The sequence below is a fragment of the Ipomoea nil genome, unplaced genomic scaffold (assembly GCF_001879475.1).
Source record: "Ipomoea nil cultivar Tokyo-kokei standard unplaced genomic scaffold, Asagao_1.1 scaffold1421, whole genome shotgun sequence".
In the NCBI taxonomy this organism is placed as follows: domain Eukaryota; kingdom Viridiplantae; phylum Streptophyta; class Magnoliopsida; order Solanales; family Convolvulaceae; genus Ipomoea; species Ipomoea nil.
Genome location: NW_017617849.1, coordinates 3,014,545 through 3,026,848, shown reverse-complemented (window position 1 = coordinate 3,026,848; position 12,304 = coordinate 3,014,545). Strand labels below are relative to the sequence as shown.

At 30.6% G+C, this 12,304-nt stretch overlaps 1 protein-coding gene and 1 non-coding gene across 2 annotated transcripts; one reads left to right on the top strand and one right to left on the bottom strand.

The window, feature by feature from the left end:
• The first annotated feature begins 971 nt into the window (after positions 1–971).
• Positions 972–5,667, top strand: LOC109188442 (polyadenylate-binding protein-interacting protein 8-like). The gene is made up of 10 exons (XM_019339130.1): positions 972–1,678; positions 2,920–3,030; positions 3,121–3,165; positions 3,529–3,601; positions 3,705–3,817; positions 3,944–4,003; positions 4,210–4,257; positions 4,358–4,426; positions 5,113–5,174; positions 5,360–5,667. The coding sequence occupies exons 1-10, from the start codon at positions 1,304–1,306 to the stop codon at positions 5,409–5,411; spliced, it is 1,008 nt and encodes a 335-aa protein (XP_019194675.1). The 5' UTR covers positions 972–1,303; the 3' UTR covers positions 5,412–5,667.
• A 6,043-nt stretch (positions 5,668–11,710) lies between these two features.
• On the bottom strand, positions 11,711–11,784 carry TRNAN-GUU. The gene has a single exon. It is a non-coding gene; the product is annotated as a tRNA-Asn (tRNA).
• Between the last annotated feature and the right edge of the window lie 520 nt (positions 11,785–12,304).

Here is a 12,304-nt window from a genome sequence, read left to right as displayed (position 1 = left end):
TTTTTTTTTTTTTTTTTTTTTTAACTTTGCTGCCTTCTCCGGTGAGAAGGCAGCCTAGTGGGTCGCCTTCTCACCGGAGAAGGTGACGGGTGGGTTATCTTCTTTCTTTCTTTCTTTTTTTTTTTTTAAGATTTTGAGGATAAAAAAATGGAATAATAAATATTAATATCTAACCACATTTAATGATGTTGATTTTTTTATTTGCACCACCTACAAAATTATCATACCTATTAAATAGAGTGGTGTAAATAGTAAATAGGGTGGTGCAAATAGAATTACCCTAATAATAATAATAATAATAATAATAATAATTCCTAGGAGTGAGGGCACATACAGTCGACCATCATCATCTTACTGACAATTCGAGTGGTCAATGTAATTTCTGACAGTGTAATATTATACTCCGTATATTTATTTTTAGTTTTTTTTTTTTGAAACAATTATACATTTTTAGTTAACCGTCTTGGGTAAAGTAATTTTTATTTGTTGATTATTACTCCGTAATTGTTTATTTAAAAACTCCTAATTAGGGAAATTATTTAAGATGTTCAGTCTATATGTTAATTTTATCTAGAATTTAATAATTTTCCTTTGTTGACTTAACCATTAGAAGTGTATTAAAATTATACATATATAACTGATAAAATATAAAATATGATACAATATAAATTATTGAATACATTTGAATTAAATATGAATAAAATTCGCTTCACATGAAGCCGTCTCACATAAAATATACTTATAAAATATTATTACTATTAAATTATTTACCAGTTTGGTTGGCGTGGGTAACCGTGTAAACTAGAATGAATTGAAAAATATATATATCAAATTAGTTTTACTATGTTAGAAATACTGAAAAAATAATAAAATAAAATAACCTAACCTTGGGTTAGTTGGACAAAAAAAAGTACCAAAGCTACCTTTTTGTTGTTTCATAAACCGTCAACACTTGTAATCAAATTCGTCACAAAAACTCAGTAGTCTCTGTCTACGTATTCTCTCTCCTATCCATCTCCTTGTTTCATTTCCAGAAATTTGTCACAACTTGGAATGCATTTATTATAGTTTTTTTTTTTCCATAACAATTTTATCAATTTATGTGAGAGAATAAATATAGTTCTTCCTTTCAAATAAATAAATAAATATGGAGATTACCCAATTCTGAAAGCTGTTCTTTTGCCATTGATCTTTGGCATCATCAAGATTGAGTCTTTGGAGGGGTTGATAAAAGGGTATTCATCTGAGTTGTGATTTCTTAAACAAAAACTTCCCTTTTTAGTGTATTTTGGCGTTTGATTTAATGGCTGCTGGTGCGGAGGTGTCTGGTGAGGCAGCAGTGGTTAAGGCTACTGCTACAGAGAATTCTTCTTCGTTACCGGACAATTATGCCGATTCCGGCAAAATTTCCGATGCCGGTTCTGATCTCAGCGCTAATGCGAAATCAGAATCCATGTTAGACGGTGATAAGGGGTCCAATTCTGATCCGAATTCGATCTTGAACTCGAAATCAGAGTATCAAATGCAGGATCTGGTTGATATGTTGAAGACTTTGAAATTGAATCCATTGGCGAAGGAGTTCTTTCCTTCTTCCTATCATCGTGATCAAATGGGAGTCCATAATTTCGTGGGGGCTCATAAGGGTTTGGGGCCTGACGGTGTCCGGAATTATCGAAAGGTATAATTTCTGTTCTTCATTCTGATTGAGTTCATATACTTGTTGAGGTTTTTTTTTTTTTTTTTTTTTTTTTTTCATGGCTTCCAAAATTTCACTCTTCTAGGGTTTTACTTGAGTAGATTCCTGGATTTTATATACTGGATTGGATGAATTATGTCCTTTTTATGTTTGTTTTGTGTGCTTGTATTTTATTGTTTGCATGTCCCATCTACTGTCACAAGACTATATTCACTTGTTGTTTGAAGGTGTGTTTATGCTTGATTGTTAGTTTAGTGGAAAAGTTAGCATGATTGCAGCAAAGGGAACTGATATTGCCTTTTTGGTACATCTGAGGTGAATGAGAATTGAACCTAAGATCTCTTATTTAGAGAGGTAACAAGGTTTTTGGCAGCTTTTTCATTCCTTGGTTGCAAGTTGCAACTACATACAGTAGATTAATATTTTACTTATCCTGGCGAATAGAATTGAAATTCACTTATTTTGTATTAGTATTTGCTCTGTCGAATGATTGGTGTGCATTCCTATTTTGGAAATGAAAACTGATACATGGTTTATTGTCTACTGATTTTGCTAGTTAACAATTAGTGACATATTTGGTTCATTAAAGATGGATAGATGGGTTTTGGTTTGTTGAAAGTACATTGTGACATCTCCCTTGCTCTAATGTATTTTAAAAATTGGTTTAAAAATAACACAGTCAATCATTTGTCCAAATACATTTGAACCAAAACCAATTCCAACAACGAATTCTGAACTCGTTGATCTATTCAAGGATCATGTTTCAGCTTCACTTGAATCAAGATTTGATCTTCTCCTTATATCTTCCTACTTGTGTTGGGATATCTAGCTCTCTAACTATTTCTGAAGTCTTGATATCTCAATGAAATGGTGTGTTTTGACATGGTCGTTAATAAAGTCACTATCTTGAGTTCATTAATTTGCATGGCTGGTTTCATTTCCATGCAAGCAATTGATTTAGTTGATTCTTTCCATGTTGGAGTGGTTTTGTTTTCATATCCATCATCACTAATGTGTATTGCAGCAAAACGGAACTTTGTTTTAATCATGGTAAATTTACTGGTGGTGATAACTATGGAAGGAGTAACATTCTATAAACTTTTATTTTTATATTAATTTGGTCTGTTCGGACAGACATTTCTTTTAACTAGACTAGATTTATATTATCTCATTTATCTGTTTTTTCATAGTTCACTGGCAAATAAATAACTTGGTTTCTGCAGAGAGGAAACAACAACAACCAGGGTAGAAGGAGAACAAGCAATAGGCTTTTCAGAGCTCAAAGAGAAGATACTGTCAGGAGAACAGTCTATGTTTCTGACATTGATCAAAATGTAAGCATGCATTAGATCTTCATTAATGTTAAATGAATCTTATACTTTCGACTAAGATGTTTATAAGATTTGTGTTTTACTGTTTTTTAGATCACTGAAGAGAGTCTTGCTGCCTTATTTAGTGCCTATGGACAAGTAAGTCACTTTACTCATCTGAACTTCAACCTTATTCCACATATAAATTTTGGTTTTTTTAAATACACGGAGTTTCTAAAATATAAAGGCATGGTTTATGGAACTTTTTTCTTTCTCCTTTAAAGAGTGGGAAGACAACCTTTTAGTGGCGGCATGGTGGGTAGCTTGACCAGTAGTTACTTTTAAAACGCTTCTTTTTAAAATTCTGTGGTTAATTTTCACCTTTAAAGAGCGGTGGGGAAAATTGGAAATTGCCTACATGTTTATTAAAAACTTGAAAGAGTAAATTCAGTGGGGTTTGGCCTTGAATTCCTTACTTCCGAAAGAGGAAATTCATTTTTTATTTTTACACATGCTGGGTAGGTTGTTGATTGCCGTGTTTGTGGTGATCCTCACTCCCGTCTTCGCTTTGCTTTTGTGGAGTTTGCTGATGAATGTAAGTTGCACGCTTTGACCCAATTTCTTTATAGAATGGCTCCCAAGCCTTTGAGTTCTTGTAAGTTGTTTCCTGACTTATCATCTGGAATGAATCTGAGCAGACTCTGCTAGAGCAGCTCTTTGCCTCTCTGGCACAATATTAGGTTTCTCTCAACTGAAGGTCCTGCCTTCAAAAACTGCCATCCTGCCTGTGAATCCTACATTCCTTCCCAGGGTATGAGCACATTTTAAAGGAAATTTGCTTTTTTTCACCTATTTATTAATTCCTGTTTAAATGCAATTTCTGTTCTTGGAAATAGTTACTCCATTTCTTCTTTCGTTTTGGTTGTTATTTTAACAGTCAGAGGATGAACGTGAGATGTGTACTAGGACAGTTTACTGCACAAATATTGATAAGAAGGTATAACTTTTTTCTCATTGATGGAATCGTCTGTGCTTTATTTAACTGAATGTTTCTATTGGTCTTAAGCATATTCTGGGATATAGTGTTCTGTAGCTCAGAAATAGTTGCAAAGATGCATGCATGAACATAATTTTACTGGTCGGAAAAAAAACTTTCCTTTCAATCCTAATTGATTACTGGCAAATTGGTGTCATGGTGAACAGGTTTCCCAAGCTGATGTTAAAGACTTTTTTGAAACAAGATGTGGTGAGGTCAGAGAGTTTTTAATTTCTTCTACATATGTTTCAATAGGTTGGCTAAGCAGTGAAATTATTATTTATTTAACATTAATAATAATAATTTTCTTTTCAGGTTTCCCGCCTGAGGCTTTTGGGGGATCAAGTTCACTCAACCCGAATTGCTTTTGTTGAATTTGTTGTGGTATGTTTACACTTCACACCATACTTTTGGGGGGTTATCTTCATTTTTTTTTTTTTGAACTCGATGGATGGGTCTCTTACAAGCTAGTTACATGAAGGTGTAAAATTACTCAACGGATTGCTCAAGTATATTTGTGACTTGTATTTTCAATGCTATCCTATCTATTAATATGCTATGTGCACTGGCTAAATAGGTAATTGCATTCTTCAATCTTTTCACAAAATAGCAGGCACTTTTTAGGATAAGATAATTGCATTAATGAGTTGAGTAGCTTCAATGATACACTATAATAGTTAGACTGCATTTAGCATTTTATTTTTTTCATGGATTTATGCTTAACAGAAACTTTTGATACTTTTACAGATAAAACACTAGCCTAGTAATTAATGCATTCTTCGAATTATAAAAGGATGCATTTCAGGCATACAGGATGGTATTTATGACTATGATTATATTCATACTTTAAGAAATATACTAATTGCTCATTTATTTCTAGAACGGCAAGGAAATGCATGCGTATATAGCATCTAATATGTGTATTTGTGGGGTATTGCAAATCTTTGGCTAAGATATCATTTTAATTTGCTGAATTATCGTTAGCAGCTTCTCATACCTCGGCTCCCTCGAGATTGAAAATTGTAAGGATATTGGGAACTAATTGTTGATAAAAACATGCATGCATGCAGGCTGAGAGTGCAATTTTGGCGCTGGACTGTTCTGGTGAAACGATGGGGTCTCAACACATCAGGTAATGTGAAAGGAGCTGAGCTAGCTTTAATTTGATGGATTCTACTGTTTATTATTATCACAGCCCTCCCCCCTTCTTTCCCAAACAATAACCACCTTCATTGCAGTAATGGGTTGAGGCATGAAACACTACATCTTCCTCGAGAAAATTATTAAGTAGTTGAATTCACTGATATGATATTGCAGGGTGAGTCCTTCAAAGACGCCGGTGAGGCCACAAGTCTCGCGCACACATTAGCCTGCAGCCTCCCCCTGGTACAGTGGAACTCGACATGAGAGAGTGAAGGGATATGATGGATGCATGCATGCATGAATGGTGAAACAAAGTGAGTCAGTCAGTCTTGGTTTCATCCATGATAGTTGTTTTAATTTAGTGGTTTTCTTTTTTCCCTGGCAATTAAGAGAAATTATTTAGTCTGTTCAAACTCTGAGTGTTGTTGACCTTTGACTTTGAGAGAACTATTTAAATCTGGAAATGTCCCAAATGTTGACTTGGAAGGTGTTGCTGCTCATATGATTGCGTTAATTGAGGCATGCATGTATAGTATAGTATAGTATAGTATAGTTAGTTGTGCGTAGATAATATATAGATTGATATGATGCAGAGAAACACATGGATGGGTTAATGGTTATGGTGGGGGCTGGGCTCAAAATATAAATAATAAATAATAAATACTCCGATAAGGTAGCCAGAATTGCTGGGGAAAAGGACAAGGTTGAGGTCGTACAAGAAATGATTGGATCACAATATATATATATACACACACTCACAAATATTAATATAGATGAGTGTTTGCATTCTTGACTTTGGAATCCAATGGCCATCAATTTCCAAGAATCCAATGCTATATATTTCTCACTCCAAAATAAATCATATACTTACCCCAAAAGGCTGAATCCCCACCCTAAGGGTTCCCCACACTTCGAGGGCATGTGGGGGATGTAAATCAGGCTAGTAGGCAAGGCCAAATGACGGTGCACACAAGGAATCTGCCCACTTTGAACATTATCCCCACACTGCCGCTGCCGAGGTTCGAACCTTGGTCTTTTACCCCAAATACTGCTCACTAAACCATTAAACTAAGCCGGTGCGAATAAATAAATAAATCTCTTACCACAAAAGATGTTTGATTACAATTCGTAATTTAGTTACGTTCATGCATGGTATATGGTTAACAGGTTAAAGAATTGAGTTACGCCTTTCATGGGTAATGTTGATATTACATATAGTTTCACAACTGAATTTTGCAGTCTTCATGAAAGGTTTAGAGTTGTTAAACAAGGGGATTGAATTATTATATTGCAACATGGACACCCAACTTAATTCCAAAAGTGTTGGTTATAACTTTACTCAATTATTACAACTTATGTACTTATTTTGTATTTTTTTTTTTTTGAATGCTACTAGCTCTATTACATTGTAGTATCTGTTCATATACTTTCTCAATCTACTGAAACACAAAAAGCTAAATAACACATCCACTGAGGCTCGAACTTACAACCTTCCAAATGGAAGTCCAACCTGAATACCATTAGACCACATAATCCTGGTATTTTGTACATTATCAAATAATGTATATTTAGTACACAAATAATATATTTTTAATATATTAAAAATGTATCTTATATATATAAAAAAAAATACATTATTTTATATAATGGACCTTCAATATACATCTTATGCATACTAAAAATGATAGTGGCTAGCTAGAAGATGAAAAATGGGCAGAATTATTGGCATTTACTATAGGCTAATAGCTAGCTACGTACATAGGTGGAACAAAATTCAAGCAGAGAAATAAAAATTTAATTAAAAGAGGTAAGTTTTAGGTGCAAATGTGCAATAGCAATACTCTCCTGACCAGATATGTACTTCCTTTTTACTGTTACCCATTCCTTTACAAAATTACAAGTTTACAATAATTGGGAACTGTACTCCGATCCGTTGTTAGTAATTAAGTTCGTTTTATTATATTAAAATTTAGGTAAGGTAAATTATCTCATCTCCGTCCATAAATAGAAATAATAATAAAAGATGAATTATTTAATCTTTAATTTTTTCCAATTAAAATTATTTTCTAATTTTCACTCCTTGAAATGGCATTACATATTAGGTTTAAATAAATTATAATTTTTTTTTGGATAGACATGAATTGACTATTTAGACCACGAGTTAATAAGATTTTGTACAGTAATTAAATACAAAAAAAAAATTAATACAATAATAACATGTTGTGAAGTGATATATATATATATATATATATATATATATATATATATATATATTTCAATAATCATATTAAATATGTTTGGTTAAATATTATTTAACATAGTGCTCCATTATACTAGTTGAGAAAGGAAAGTATATCAAATATTAGAATGACATTAAGGGTGTCTTTGGAAAGCAGGAAAATGACTTCTGTAAATGTTTTCTGGAAAATGAGTCATTTTTCATAAAATATTTTCCTTTTTAGTGTTTGGTTGCATTCCGTAAAACTGTCTCGGTGTGTTTGGTTCATTTTTTTTAAAAATGAGCATTTTTAATTTTAAATATTTAAAATATACAGTGGTGGTGGTGGCGGCGACAGCGGCGGGTGATTGGCTGCTCCACTGCTGCAAACGGAAAATGACTTCCTCTCTAGCCAAACACTGGAAACCCGAAAAATGATTTTCATAAATCATTTTCCGAGTTTTCAAACGCACCATAAATTAAAGTGGATGCAACATGACAAATTTGCAAGTTTTAATGGGGTATTTGGTAGGATGTCATTGTACCCATTTCTACCAATCTCCACGGAATTGTAGGGGGGTGTATTCAATCATGACTTTTGTAGACTTTTAAAAATTTTTAAAATGATATATTTTAATAAACTTTGATTGACTTTTATAGAGTCGTTCAAAACTTTTTAAAACTTTATAAGACTCAATAAAAGTCTATATAAAAAACATTCATAAACTTTTATCAATTTTTTTATTTTAAAAAGTCTACAAAAGTCATTGAAATTCTAAATTGAATATATCCTTACACACTTTCAACGATTTCGATTTTATCATTTATAATCTTCTTACAAAACATGTTATAAGTATGAATATAAGTATTTATATGAATATTATGAAACCCATATAGTAAAATTTTACGGTGATAGATGAAAATTTTGCTTTGTTCATGTATTTAGGAAGAATTAAAGAAAGTTTAAACATTATGGAGAAAAGTTCATAGAGAAAGTTTAGAAGTTAGGGATAAAAAGTTTATAGAAAAAAAATAAAAAAATCAAAATAAGCAAGTAATAATGAAGTAAAAATAATATTATTTTGAATTTTTAGAGGAAAATTGTAAAGTTTATGAGAGAGAAAAAATTGTTAGAGTTCAGGTATGAAAAAAAAATATAGGATAATGAAGAAAAAATAATTGATTGAATTTAGGTATAAGGTTTATAATGTTTAAATGGGGAGAAAAAATAGATTTTAAATAGAGAGAGAAAACATTCAGAGTTGGTTGAAAGAAAATTTTGAAATCTTAGGGTTGATGGTTGGATTTCAACTATTTATATTTGAGAAGGAAAAGTCTACAAAAGTCCTAAAATTAAAAAGTCTACAAAAGGTCATAACTTTTTGAATACCGCATAACTTTTAAAGACTCTTTAAAAGTCTTAATCGAATACCACCGAACTTTTAAAGACTCTTTAAAAATCTTGATTGAATACCGTCTGCCTTTTAAAGACTCTCTAAAAGTTTGAATTGAACACCTCCAAACTTTTAAAGTTCATAAAATTTTTTAAAAGTTTATAAAAGTCATAATTGAATACACCCCCCGTAGTTTAAAAGATTTGGTTTGAAGGAATTGCAATACCCTCCAACCATGGAATTACAATTCCTAGGGTTCTTCCCAGGAATTGCATTTCTGATCTACACTTGTGGAATTGTGATTTTATAATAAATTTTTGTTGTTGTTGTTGTTATTATTATTATTATTTTGTTATTATTGTTATTGTTATTATTATTGTTATTGTTATTATTGTTATTGTTGTTATTATTGTTGTTATTATTATTATTATTATTATTATTATTATTATTATTATTATTATTATTATTATTATTATTATTATTATTATTATTATTATTGTTATTGTTATTATTGTCATTCTTATTATTCTTATTATTGTTATTGTTATTATTATTATTATTATTATTATTATTATTATTGTTATTTTGTTATTGTTGTTGTTATTGTTATTGTTGTTGTTATTGTTGTTGTTGTTGTTATTATTGTTGTTATTATTATTATTATTATTATTATTATTATTATTATTATTATTATTATTATTATTATTATACAATGACATTTTAATCTTTTATTCACTTCTTTCCTTTCAATTCCAATCATTCTATTTCTACCTATCAAATAATATAATTTAAATTATCACGAAATTACAATTTTTTTCTCCTCTAATTCCCTCCTCCCAACCAAACGTTCCATAAGCGATTTATTATGGTTTGTTGGAAGAGGTTTCAGAGTTGTAGACTTTGAGAGTTTGAGATTGATTATCTTGTGGCAATCGAAAAGGTACAAGGTAAGGTCAATATGAGGGCTTTCTTCTTTCATCTTCTCGATCAAGGCTATATGCATGTGATATGTGAATCGCTCAACAAAGATTTATATATTCGTATCATTAAGCATATAAACCTAGAAGTTAATGTTAATAATATGTGTGAATTGATCGGTTTTAATTTGAGCCATAACTCATTATCACCCTTTGGTTCGCAAATCTTTGATGATATGATCCAAAATTAAACTAAAGTGATAAATATCACTCATGAGCTCTGTCCGATGGAAACACACAATCATTATCAAAAAGTGTGCACGGGGTAAACTCTATTATTGTGTAATACTCACGCAAACTATACATAAAAAGTAAATCACACTAGGAAAATCTTGTGCAACAGGCTATACCGATATGGTATTGACAAGTATTAAACTTAAATGTTTTTAGTATGAGAATCATATTTCATCCACTCGATCACTTATTTAGGGTTTATCTATCAGGATGTGGTTTGCGGGGGAGGGGTGCACACATATATACATACATACACATGCATACACTCATCATTTGAGACAAAACAAAGAGAGTGGATACCAAATAATGGGAAGACAAAAGAATGGTTGGAAGGAATGGGAACAACTAATGTGGAGTGAATGAGATCATTCGGTCATTTGGAGAAGTTAATTAGTGCAGTACTTTGGAGGTTGCATTATGGTTAGGGTAGGCAAACGGTACGTCTACACAAAACCATATAACTAAAAACAACAACATTATTAGTTTTATCCCCTCGATCTGTCGTCTTAATTAGTGGGTGAACCAAACAATAGTACTATGTGTGAAAGTGGTTAAATTAGTTTAAACTTTGTAATTTATTCATTTTCTATACATTATCTCCAGAGTTTGCGGTACGGTACGTAGTGGTAAGTGGTGCCATATTCTACCAAATAAAATATCTATATTTAGAAATAACTATACATATTTATTACGGAGTACCTGTCCAAAAAAAACCCCACTTTAATTAAATATAAATATTATCATTTAAAATACATAATTTTAAATTATAATGACTTTTTTGAATACTACTGAGTACTGACTCTGTTACATAATTTTAAATTATAATGACCTATTTTTATAGATTTGGTTTAATGTACATGAACTATAACATGCACTACACATGTTGTGTTGTTATTTTTATGTACTTGAAATGATAAATATAATAATATATTGCAATCAATTAATGAATTATTTCGGGAGTTAGGGCCGTTTTGAATTTTTTATCACAAGTCGTAACTTGAGGGTGTGTCTTTCTTAATTAGGTGCGGGTTGGTTATTAGTTAGCACTTAATTAATTAAGCAGGTATATTTTTCTTTAAAATATATTGTATATAACTGATGTTATATATTTAGTTAGTTGAAATTATAATATGAGATTTGTCATATATTTGTTATATGAAAGTACAAATTTGTAAATTAGAGTATATAAAATACATAAATACGTACACCTTAAAATTGAATATAAAACAAGTAAATCTCTGACTTCTTGTTATCAACCTTATAATAATATGCATATAAACAAAATAACATATTATTATTATTATTATTATTATTATTATTATTATTATTATTATTATTATTGCATAATGCATTAATATTATGGGAAGTTATAATAAGGATCTCCAACTTCTTGTTATCAATATTATAATATGCATATTGTAAACAATATAACATATGTTGGGTATTTTTATTATGTGTTGCTAAAACATATATATGCAATGTTTTTTTTTGGGCGCATAATGAAGTTATAATAAGGATCTCCAACTTCTTGTTATCGATATTATAATATGCATATTGTAAACAATATAACATATGTTGGGTATTTTTACTATGTGTTGCTAAAACATATATATGCAATGTTTTTTTTTTTTGGGCGCATAATGCATTAATATTACAAGAAATTATAAGGATCTCCAAGTCTCTAACATTCTTTTTTCTTTCTCACTGGAAGGAGGGCTTGAACCTCTGACCTTATGGTTAACAGCTATACGCTCTAACCAACTGAGCTATTCCAGCTTTTTATTTTAATTTCTTTTTTATAATAATGTTAGATTCTCACAAATTTTTATTTTTGACATGACTTCATTTCTTCCCAAAAGGTTGAATCCCAACCCCACGAGTAACTCAACTGAATCACAGAGGCTAGACCGTTGCTTACGACTGCCGCTGGTGAGACTCAATCCCTGGTCATTCTTCTCAAACTTCACCCTTATGACCAGTTGAGCTGCCCATGCAGGCTAGCGAGTAGTTTATTGTGTTAGCTGTTAGTGGATTGTGAATTGTGTTAATGATTTTGACCAGTAGCTTGTATTAGTGATTTGTAAAAAAATATTTAGTAAATTTAGTTATGTAATATTAACGATTAATATATAAAATGAAATAATAATAATAATAATAATAATAATAATAATAATAATAATAATAATATTATTATTATTATTATTATTATTATTATATTATTATTATTATTATTATTATTATTATTATTATTATTATTATTATTATTATTATTATTGTAAAAGAATTAAAAATAATA

Coding starts and splice junctions, on each gene's coding strand:
- LOC109188442 (XM_019339130.1), top strand. CDS start 1,304: ATGGCTGCTGGTGCGGAGGTGTCTGGTGAGGCAGCAGTGGTTAAGGCT. Junction 1,679..2,919: donor GTGTCCGGAATTATCGAAAG/GTATAATTTCTG, acceptor TGGTTTCTGCAG/AGAGGAAACAACAACAACCA. Junction 3,602..3,704: donor TGTGGAGTTTGCTGATGAAT/GTAAGTTGCACG, acceptor GAATCTGAGCAG/ACTCTGCTAGAGCAGCTCTT.